This window comes from Notamacropus eugenii, chromosome 1 (assembly GCF_028372415.1).
Source record: "Notamacropus eugenii isolate mMacEug1 chromosome 1, mMacEug1.pri_v2, whole genome shotgun sequence".
Classification (NCBI taxonomy): Eukaryota; Metazoa; Chordata; class Mammalia; order Diprotodontia; family Macropodidae; genus Notamacropus; species Notamacropus eugenii.
Genome location: NC_092872.1, coordinates 499,213,840 through 499,225,099, shown reverse-complemented (window position 1 = coordinate 499,225,099; position 11,260 = coordinate 499,213,840). Strand labels below are relative to the sequence as shown.

The 11,260-nt window shown below is 41.2% G+C and overlaps 1 protein-coding gene across 2 annotated transcripts; it reads left to right on the top strand.

Moving 5' to 3' along the window:
- Positions 1-2,677: 2,677 nt before the first annotated feature.
- Positions 2,678-10,558, top strand: MRGBP (MRG domain binding protein). 2 transcript variants are annotated; one of them, XM_072633345.1, is made up of 5 exons: positions 2,678-3,197; positions 4,476-4,597; positions 7,290-7,371; positions 7,913-7,975; positions 9,119-10,558. In XM_072633345.1, exons 1-5 carry the CDS (start codon positions 2,708-2,710, stop codon positions 9,307-9,309), a joined length of 948 nt encoding a protein of 315 aa, XP_072489446.1. In that variant the 5' UTR covers positions 2,678-2,707; the 3' UTR covers positions 9,310-10,558. The 2 variants fall into 2 exon arrangements, with proteins under 2 accessions (XP_072489446.1, XP_072489445.1); XM_072633344.1 differs by having other exon boundaries at positions 2,679-3,197; positions 7,913-7,987.
- The last annotated feature ends 702 nt before the right edge of the window (positions 10,559-11,260 follow it).

Here is an 11,260-nt window from a genome sequence, read left to right as displayed (position 1 = left end):
GGGAGGAAGCCTGCCACTTACTAGTGGTGGGGTTTCTTTCCTTATCACCGAGACATATGCTTACCCAGCTTGGAATCTCAAGGCCTGACTCACATTGCTTTGTTAATTGTCCTGTCTTACTGAATTTATGATTTGCTTAATTAGGAGAGTTTCTTTCTCATGGCAAAATGTACTTAAGACAGATGATTTCTGCACTAGGTAGTCAGAGTCACCTCTGACTCCATAGCACTATGTAACTGTTTTCTTTATAGGGAATTGATCAATTAATTAATTAAATCATAAAATGTATGCATTTAGCCATGTTGCCTTTTCTTAACAAAGTTTTCAGGTCAACAACACACACACACAAAGGTATCCCAAAAGTCTTAGTGCAAATTTAAGCTTTAATAGCAAGAAAGGGTAAGCTAGGTGGTACAATGGATAGAGCACAGACCTTGAAGTGAGGAGAGCCTGAGTTCAAATCTGGCCTCAGATACATAGTAGCTGTGAGACCCTGGGCAAGTCACTAAACCTCAATTTCCTCCTAAAAAAAAGCAAACAATAGTAAAAGAGACACAGTTGTCCTGTATGTGTATATACATGTGTAAAACATAAATACATATAAATGTGTATACAATTGTATATATGCATATGTATATGAATGTATATATATTATATGCATTATACTTATACACACACACATATATATATGCAAGCAATTCTTGCATATATCCCCTTCTTTCTATTCACAAAGCCAACACCCCAATTCAGGTCCTCATCATCTAGCCTATTGCAATTAGCCTCCCAACTGGTTCCCCTGCCCTAAGCCTTTCTTCACTTCAATCCCTTTTCCATATGGCCACAAAAGTGATTTTCCTAAAGCCTTTCTATGTCTAACCCTGTCACACCACTAGTCAATAAATGGCAATGGTTCCCTGTCACCTCTAGGACAAAATATAAACTCCTGACACCTTCCTATCTCTGTTGTCTTCTTATGCATTACTCCCCTCCATGAACTCTACAATGCGTTACTTTTCTTCATATGTGTTTCTTTGACTCAGCGTAGGTGCCATTTTCTACAGGAATCTTTGTCCTTTCACCTGAGAGTGCCTTCTCATTCAAGGTTATATTGTTTCAGTTTCTAGCTATCGCATATACTTAAACATGTCTCTTTTGACAGAATGGAAGGTCCCTGAGGGCAGGGAATGTTTCATTCTTGGCTTTGTATCCTTCACACCATGAACAATGTCCGACACATAGTTTAGTAAATGTTTAGAGAAAGCTTCTTGCAGTGGGGATAGTTTTTACCTTGGTAATTGTATCCCCTAGGGTTTAACAGTTGTTTGGCACATACTAAGTGGGGAATTAACCTCCTTTTATGTAAACTTTAAGTAATCTCCTATAGTTTAGCAAAGCCTTAACATGTTTTTGTTCAAATGAAATGAATTTTCATTACATTGGCATTTCAGGAAATATTTTGTCTTCATTTCTGATTCAATAAATGGACTGACAATCAATTTAGTCAAAGTTTTTAACTTGGGGTCTATAAACACATCATAAACCTTTCTTTAAAAAAAAAACCCACATTATTCTGATATGGGACCCATAGGCATCTGAAGGTTGCCCGAGGGGTTCAGGACACACCTTGGTTAAGATCTCTGAACATCAACCTGACCCACCCTATACTTAAACATCAGTTAGCAACTAATTAAGGAACCCCTACAGTGAATTTAATTGTAACCATCCCACTTTACCTTTTTTGTAAATTGACATTTTCTGATGGGAGACGCAGAAATCAAATCCAGGCTAAAACATAACTACTTCACAAGAGATGTTTGCGGACATAGGTTTTTACTATGTACTAGGCTAAGTGAGACGAGGTTAGGATCAAAGCTACGAAAGCCCCTTGATTAAAATAATCTTCAGCAAAGCACTCTTCTTAGCCCAAGACATGGTATTTTTTTTAATGCCTATGATTTCATGGATATAGGAACCTCTAGGTGAAAAACTTCTTTCCAAATCAACACTAACAGTATTTTATGGTCTTATTTGTCTGGGACACCGAGAGGTTAAGCCACTCGCTCAGGGTTACACTAAGCGAGATAAGGTCTCCACACGAGCTTGCATACCTAGCCACATAAAGTAGCAATGCATAACACCTGGGCATCAGCTCTCTCTGGATTTCTATTAGGCTTATCTCACATCTCTGTTGAAGTCTCGTGTACCCAAGGCTGGAAGGGACAACGTCTTTCCCTCCATCAATCCAATGAAGTTCAAATATGGGTTACTAAGCGAGGGAGGGTTCAGCAGTATTATTTGTAAAGAATAGCGTGAAGAGAGAACTGGTTTGTGAGTCAGAAGACCTGAGTTCAGGAGCTAGTTTGTGTGACCTTGGACATTTCACTTAAACCCCTCTGACCCGGTTTTGCCATTTGCAAAGTATTCTCCACAGCTCTAAAACCCTTGCACCACTCTCCCCACGTGGTCATCTCTACTAATGATTGCCCTAGGAATAATGCTGAGGGAACAATATTGCGGCTTTTCTTTTAACCGGGGCCTGATTCCCATCCAAAGTAATAATAGGATTGTTACACCCACACCACCCACCCACCACTTCCGCGGAGCCTCATAAATGCTCACCACAGTCTAGTTTAAACTGAGGTTTAATTTCTTTCTGGGGAAACGAAAACGGAGGAAAGGCTAGGTGTAGTGGAGACGGGAGCGAAACATGTTTGGAGCCAAGGAGCCCGCGCGCCAGTACGTGGGCACAGGCGCGGCCTGGCCGGGGGACGACGGCCAGAGCGGCCAGGGCCAGCCTAGCTCAGCAGTCTCGGGGGGTCAGGGACAGGGAGGAGCGGCCCTGGGGGCGCAGGCGCGGGGGCGCGCACGGCGCAGAGCGGCCGCCAGAGGGCGCCGGGGCCGCGCGCGCAGCGCTTCGCAGCTCTACAGCTCTATTAACCGGGACAGAGCTATGGGGGAAGCCGAGGTTGCCACCGGCGGAAGCGGCGGCGGCGGCGGCTCTAGCTCGGGCGCGGGAGGCGGCGGCGGGGGCGGCGGCGGGGGCGGCGGAGGCGGCCCTGGTTCCGGCCCGGGCCCTGGCGGTAGCGGTGAAAAAGGCCCCGGGGAGTCGGCGCCCGGCCCGCCCGACGAAGTCGTGGTGTGGAGCCCCGAGGTGGAAGTGTGCCTCTTTCATGCCATGCTGGGGCACAAGCCCGTCGGTGAGGAAAGGGGAGCCGGGAGGGCGCAGCGCTGGGCGCGGAGAGCAGCGCAGCCTGGGCCAGGCCGGAGCCGCGGCCTCGAGTGCCAGCCGCGGCCTGGCGGAGGGCCGGGGCTGCGGCCGGCGGGAGGGCTGGGCCTCACACTAATCCGCCCCTAGGAAGCTTCCCGGGGAGCCCTCCTCCCTCTGGCTCCTGCCCCCAGGACTTCTCTCCCGTCTCCCATCCCCGGCCCCCGAGCTCTCTCTTCTCCCCACTCCCATTCTTGGCTCCCCCGGGCTTCTCCTCCCCTCATCCCCGCCCCCCGGACCTCCAACTCCTCCCTCCCATCCCTTACCCCCTATCTTCTCCCCTCTCCCATCCCTGGCCCCCGATCTCTTCTTTCTCCCCACTCCCATCCCCGGCCCCCTATCTCTTCTCTCTCTCATCCTTGGCCCCCCCGGGTTCTCTCCTCTCCCACCCCTAGCCCCCGATCCCTCCCTTCTGTCCTCTCCCATCCCCGACTCCCCCAGGCTTCTCCCCCTTACTTCTTTGATCCCCGACTCCCCGAGCTTCTCTCCCTCCCACACCCAACCCTGAGCTTTCCATCTACCCCTCCCCGCCCACCCCCACTTTTCTCCCTTCCCGACCCCACCTCCCCCAGCTTTTCCCCCTTCCCTGGTTCCCGGGTCCTCCCAACCTCCTCCCCCCTTCTATCTCCGCCCTCTCCCTCAGTTTTTCCACCCCAGACTCCGGGGCGTCTCCCCCTGCAACCCTGTGTGTCTCCCTTGTCTTCTCCCCCCCTTCCCTTCTTCTTTTACCCTTTCCCCAGCTCAGGGAGAATATATGTTGTTGATCCCTTTTTAGGAACTTTGGGGAGGGAGAGAAATGCTGATTCTCCTCATGGTGGAGCCCTATGGGAAAACCTGAGGCCAGGCCAGCCTCCTTGTTGGGGGAGGGGAGAAGTAGTGGTGTTTGTTTTTAAATACTTATGGCTCTTCTGTCTGAACCAACACTTGGATTCGAGACTTAAATTCAACCAGGATTTATTGAGCACTTGTTATTTACTGGCTGCCAAGGGTGAGAGCAAGGAGCTTGGGAGAGAGAATACTCTTGTACTTGAGCGTAATTGTAGCGGGGAAAAAAGAGTACTAATATTTCTGAGACAGAGGGAAAACACTTGTTTTTATAAGTTTGAACTCTGCTATTTTCCTTGTGTTGTAAAATAAAGATTTCCCCCCCAAAAAAATTTCAAGTCAGGAACAGGTGGAATTTCCTGAACAGTTTTCCCCCCTCTTACAGGTGTGAACCGGCACTTCCACATGATCTGCATCAGGGACAAGTTCAGTCAGAACATAGGGAGGCAGATCTCCTCCAAAGTCATCTGGGACCATTTAAGTACTATGTACGATATGCAAGCTTTGGTAAGGAGTGAATTCCAGCACAATGTTGGGCGTATAAGTAAAAGTGAGAGGATTTAATTCTGTTCTTCCCTTGAGTTCCTACAAACTAAGAAACCTTTAAACAGGAGTGTCTGGCTATAAGAAAATAGGGTATGTGGAAATCCTGCTTAAAAAATTTAGGGGGATAGTTGCTAAAACAGTAAAATTGTATTGAAGTTGAACTCAGTTAACTGGAACCCATTAATTGTTAGAATTTGAAGGGGGCCTTAAAGATCATCTTGCATTCTCATTTTACAGCTGAGAGAACTGAGACCCACAAAGGAAAAGGAATTTGCTGAAAGTTGTACAGCTAGTTAGTGGCAAAACAAGACTAAAAACCCAGTGTTCCTGACCCCTCTTTCCACTATCCTATGGCTGATGGGCCATAATTTCTAAGAATCTACACAAATTTAATTACTAGAAGGAAATCACAACTTTGCAGTTTTCAGAGAATTGTCTCAGTACTCCCCTTTCCTCTCTCAGATGAAAATGGACTGCAATGGAACAGTCTATTGTAATGAGCCAAACAGGCTAACCCAGTCCAGATGGAATCCCAAGATGTTCAGGTATGAGGCAGTGAAAGAACATGGGTTGAATAAAAAGGTCTTGGTTTAGGTCTAGACTCTGATATTTACTGAGCTTTTTCTTCATCTGCAAAAGAGAGATAATACTTGCACTCCAGCCTCAGAGGCTGTGTGAGAATAAAATGTGATTATATACAAAATGATTTGTTTCTCAGTTGAGTTCTTATTTAAGTTCCTGACCTCAAAAAGTGAGGAACAAGCTAATCTTTGAATCCCAAAAGTGTTTTTAGGGACCGAAAATAATAGGGTGTTGAAAAGCCACTGAACTGTTAAGTGGTGTTAAAAGGATAACCTTTGTCTCTCCTTCCCTAGGTGGGGTTCCTATAATTGGTTGATTGCCAGATCCTAGCATCCTACAAGCCAGTGACCTTTTGCTAACCTGCATCAGCATGCCATTATGTAGCTAGGTTCTTTATTTCTGGAAGCTATGGCTGTACTTAACAGGTGGTCTTTTCAAGCATTATGCTGTGCCCTTTTCTTGACCTGGTTCATACCATGTTTGTGGAAAATCTTTCTTAAGTCAGTGCTGTCCATTCACCTGAGTGAACTGGTGATAGTCCAATATCAATAAAGGGTGAAAAGTGGGTGGAGTTTCCCCATAGGCTAAATTGAATGTTTGAACCTCATAAGCATAGCAACTATTGAATATTATGAGGATGCTTTGTTTACTGAATTTGATGTGTAAATCACAAAGCAGTATTTGTACTGTTCAGCTTTTCATAAATCTGGCCTGCCTATATGTACTTCATGTGTTTAAATGTATTTTCTGCAACAAAACATAACCTCTTTTAGGACAAGGACCATTTCATTTGTTTCCTATCCTCAGTGCCTAGCATAGAGTAGGGGCATAATAAATACTTGTTGAATGGAATTCTTTGGGTTAACAATTCAGTTTTTTCTCTACTTTTATGAAAGAGGCAAGTAACAGGAAAGCTGTAGTAGAAGGACCACCTCATAGGAAGTAAGGACAACAAAAAAAATTTACATCTTTAATAGATGTTAAGATTTATCATCAGTCATTGCTGAAGTCATCCTATGAGGTAAATAGTGCAAATATTAGCCCCTTTTGAGAGAAAATAGTGAGAAAAATGAAACTCATAGAAGATGCTTATCCATGATCACACAGCTAGTAAATGTCAAGCCAGGATTTGAATCCAGGTCCCATGACTAGCCAACTTCAGTTTTCCTGGGTTCTAATCCCAGCTCCTTGCTAGCCCTAGTTCACCAAAATGGGAGAAGAATAGAAAACAACATTGAAAATACTTTTCTCATATAAATTCCTTTACCATGTAAATTTCTTTGCAAATCCTGTTTCTTTAATGAACTTGGGTTTAATTCTGTTGTTTCTTCCTTTTCTTTACTAATTCACTGTGTTCTACAATCTTTTGATTAGATCACCTGCTCCTGCTTCTTAGCATGTATTCATATTCACGTTTATTTCTGTTCTTTGTCCCATGATATTTATGATTACTTCTCCCATCCTCCTTTTAATTAAGGCCTGCTGTATATTATTTTTTCTCCCAATTTCTATCTCTATATTCTCTCTGCCAACAGCTCTTCAAATGTTTTTGGTTATTGCACACTTGGGGAATTGGTACCCTATCTCTTTGCATTAACATTCTATCTCACTGACTTTGACCAGTTTCTCTTGGTATGCTTGAATATGTAGGCAAGAAACTTTTATCCTGATGCTAACTCTTACTGCAATTAAAACCACATTTTGCCTCTGAAATTACAAAAGGAAACTGGGTGGTCTCCCTTATAACTTTTAATATATTTGAAGATGGCTTCAAATTGTTTTTTTCTTTAGGTTTGGTTGTTGTTTTTTTTTTAAGTCTCTTTTTTCCTTTCCTGGATAACCTGGTGTTTTTTAAAATCCATGTTTCGAGTGGATAAGTGATAAGTATTTTACAATATGTGCAACTCATACTCCAGATCACTTTCATACTGCTGAAATCAGCAGTAAATGACTTTTATTTGTAGTTTCAGTAATTAGTGGTGGCATTTTCTTAAAGATTTTGAATTATATGCCTAAATTGACAGCTTTTTTCTTTGTTTCTTTAAAAAACCAAACAATATTTGATGTTCAGCATGAGTCTGAGATTCTTCCATTCCCTAATTCAGAGAAGAACTTCATCCTTCCTGAAGAAATCATTCAAGAGGTCAAAGAAGGTAAGAATCAATTCCAGGTTTAAATCTCTGCCAAGACTAGATAAGAATATTACACATTGTTTAGCCCTTGACAGAATATAACTGGCCAGCCTAAGACCATTGATCCTTATCACTAGCTTGTAAGAATTGCTTTGTGCCCAATAAAAAGGCAACAAAATAGTAACATAGTTGCTGTGCTTTGTCACTTCTAAAGACAGATCTTACAGTATCATAGATACAGAGCTTGCATTCCTGTTAGTTTTCTTTGGGAAAATTACTGCTATTGCTCAAGAATGAGCTAATTTTGCTTTAAAAAAAAAAAGTACCTTTTTAATTAGTGCCACTCAGTTTTTCTAGGGAACCTTTTTAGAATATGAGTGTAGATCTTAGCTCTCAGGAGTTAGCATTGTGTTTGATGTTTGTGTTACATCTTCATCTGTTTTTGTCTCCCACCTCAACTTGTAAGGCTCTCAGAATAGAGATAAATTCCCACAGTACTTACTCATTTTGGTGATGTGCATATCAGATTCTCAGTGAATTTTTTTACTTACTCTTTTTACAGGAAAAGTAATGATTGAAGATGAGGTGAAGGAAGAAATAAAGGAAGAAGTGGATCCACACACTGGTACTGAAGATGGTAATTATGTAGACTGTGCCGTACCACATTCACCTGGCTTCTCCAGGAGGCTGTGTCATTGAAAATAGATTCAGCTTAGCAATTTAACATCAGTATTTGATCTCTTAATCTTTTTTTTTCTCCATATCAATCTTTAATTGTCATCTGGAGAATAAATAACAACTGCTAATGAATCTATTTTTACTTCACTGTAAAGAAGTATCTTTTTAAAAAAGTAATCCAAGGATCTATGATTTTTAGTGATATTATTACTGTTCCAGTGCAGCCAACTTATCAGTGAGCCTCTCCAGGCTTAAGGAGACTGGTCCTCCCAGTGAGCTCAGTATCAGTGTCCCGGCTAAAGCTTTTCAAGGCTGACAGCTAGTGCTTGCCCTCTCCTGGAACAGCCTTCACAAAGCTAGTGTCACTTCGATGCTATGGTGAGGTATCCAAAGATGGCTTGAAGGGAACAACTTCTTCGTAGTGCCAGCAGTTTTCCCTTAGCTCTCCGGTAGCGTTGTGCTGACCAGGTTCTTCAGTAAAGTATAGTAGTGATGTTGAATATTTGGGGGGGGGGGGAGGACAAATATAAAAGTAAACCTAAACAGTGACTTTCAGATACAACTAGCCATGGGTCCTATGTTTAAAATCTACCTTCAATCAAATCTATTAAAACAGATATTTGCAATGAAATTCTTTATGTAAGAAAAATATTTACAGGTGCCAAATAATGGCTCACTTAATGTGGCAGTATTCAGTACAGCAAAATCCTAGTGAATCAAACTCTGGACAGCTAGTTGATAACTTACATTGACATCCATACCAAAATTCTGGATAACTTTCAGATTTTTTTCAGACTAAAAGTGGCATGCCTATTCTTAAGTAGAATTTGTGTGACTGTAATATGGCTTAGCATATTAGGAGATAGGGGAAGGGATCAGGGAACATTAAAAAGAGTTTCTGAATATTATGTGTACGGCTATGTTAATTATAATAAGGATCACTTGAAATATGAAAGAAATTTTTAAAAAATACTAAATATTTTAGTAAAAAAATGTAATAAAAATACTAAAAAAAATTTTGAAATACCAGATGTTTTCAAAAAATTCAATTTCATGGTTAATAAAATAGCAAAAAATTTCTATTTCTCAGTTTTTACATCTTCAGGAAATTTGGGGAAAGGAGCTGAAAAGTCCAGTGGCAAAGAGAAAGAAAAGAGCTCATCAGACTCTGGATCTAAAGAGGGTGCAGACAAGAGGAAACGCAACCGGGTTACAGAAAAGGTCTTAAATGCAAACAGCAATCCCTCTAGTCCAAGTGCAGCCAAACGTCGAAGAACATAGGCCGTTGCTAATAACTTAGAGAAGAATAAGAATGAAACAAAAAAATTGATGATGTTTACTTTAGTGGAAGGACTTTGACAAGTTTTTATTAAATGACACAAATTGTTCAGGTGGTACATATTGTCATTTTTGCTAATCATTGGGAAGGAGCTTGAAAAGATTAGCATGAGGGAAGAGGCAGAGAAGTGAATCCTATGCTTGCTAGATAGGAATATGGTTTGAATACAGAAAAGAGTCTAGCTTACCTTGGTGGCAGTAGGATATTTGTTGAGCATTCTAGCTGATAAGCAGATTTCCCAAGGTAGAATGGTAGCTTTGCAAGTGTGTACTTAAGGAATTTTGTGATGATATACGTATAGAAAGATTATTTATGTATTCTTTGTGTTTTTGAAGTCAGAATTCATTTCTTAGAGATGTGCTGACCCTTTAGGTACTTACCAACTTTACTTGATTTGGTATCTGAAATCAGTTGTAGGATCATATGTATACTTTTTTTTTTATCATAGTAAAGCAAATGCTAGCGTGAACTAGGAAGATGATTCAAAGGGGGACCTCTTTCAAATGCACAAATTACCGTATACTAAGCAAAGCATTATTCTCAAATACATAACTCTGAGCTAGGAGCAGTAAACCTAAAAGACAGCATTGGCTGCTGTGTCAGGAAAAAAAAAGTTTTAATTTTCTACCCACTGAAGTAAACATAAGATCTCTTCTTGGAGACTTCAGTCAAACCTGTCCACTTAAGGTTAAGTGTGGGGCTGTAAACATTTTCTCACTGAGTGCTTCATAAATCAGGGGTCTTGACTGAATTGCTTTCTAGTGCCACAAAATGTGATAGAACTTCTCTTCTTGCCACCAGAGAGTCCAAGAATTGGATGTTTTGACTCATTCGTGTGTACTGTATATAATTGGTTTGGTATTTCATTATTTAATTTTAAAAAAAAATATTTTACTAGTGTTTTATATGGAAATAATATTGCAGAAGCTTAATCTTGTGTTGTATTTTTTCTGAGAAATTTGTTTTAAGGTCATGACTATTTTGAGATACTTGTTGCTCGGTTTTATATGCTGGAATATTGAACATTTGTAGCAGTTCTTATTTATTATGCAGACGGTTGCAGACAGACCAAATAAATGACTGTTTTGTGGGAGGGAATCTTAGTCTGTTGAACTGGTGTTGGATATGGCACAAAATACATATTTGAAATATACCCCCGTTTGACTGCTGAATAAAAAGTACTAAAACTCCCTTAAATTGTCTTGTAGTGTTAATATCAAAGTGAGTTAAATTTATATTTAAAAGATTTGCGAATTCTTCAGTGCTTCCTCCAGTGATGTGTACTCCTCTTCCAAACCTAAGAAGATAAATGATTTCACAAAGTATTCTGGTGCAAATAATTTCTCCCCTGAGAACCCTTTGGTGAGGTTTCTTTCCAGACTTAAAACTAAGTGAGTCTCTAGCTTAGTAGCAACTGCCAGAACTTGCTGAATCCAGGCATGACTAAGAAGAATTGAGTCATTTCCATGCACTGACCCTTTGGAAAAAATTTTAAGTAACCCCAATTGTTCATGTTTGGCATATTCTTATATTCATTGATCAATCGCTGATCAGAAACAGATTAGCTTAAGGAGAAAAGGCTGAGGATTCCATCTCTGGTTTCCATGAGAGAGGATGAGTTGAATAAGGAGAAAATGTATGGGTGATGGAGGTGGGGGATGGCATGTAAACAAAGCCTGAGATTGAATTTGAAGGAGGAGAAATTAGGAAAATTTGAAAAACAAACTAGTTCCAAATGTTGGTCTGGGAGAGAAAGGTGAAGGAGGCACAGGAATTAAGAACCTAAAGAGGAAGAAAGCTAAGGAGATAAGAGGGAGACAAGGAAAGTCAGAAAAGATGAGTAAAGCAGTTGGAGGATAAAGTAAATTGAAAGACTATTGGTTATTGGCATGA

What these genes read in the sequence shown, in the direction of transcription:
- MRGBP (XM_072633344.1), top strand. Translation starts at nt 2,708, where the DNA reads ATGTTTGGAGCCAAGGAGCCCGCGCGCCAGTACGTGGGCACAGGCGCG. An exon ending in GCTGGGGCACAAGCCCGTCG is followed by an intron (nt 3,198 to 4,475) that starts GTGAGGAAAGGG and finishes CCCCTCTTACAG; the next exon opens with GTGTGAACCGGCACTTCCAC. An exon ending in TGTACGATATGCAAGCTTTG is followed by an intron (nt 4,598 to 7,289) that starts GTAAGGAGTGAA and finishes TTTGATGTTCAG; the next exon opens with CATGAGTCTGAGATTCTTCC.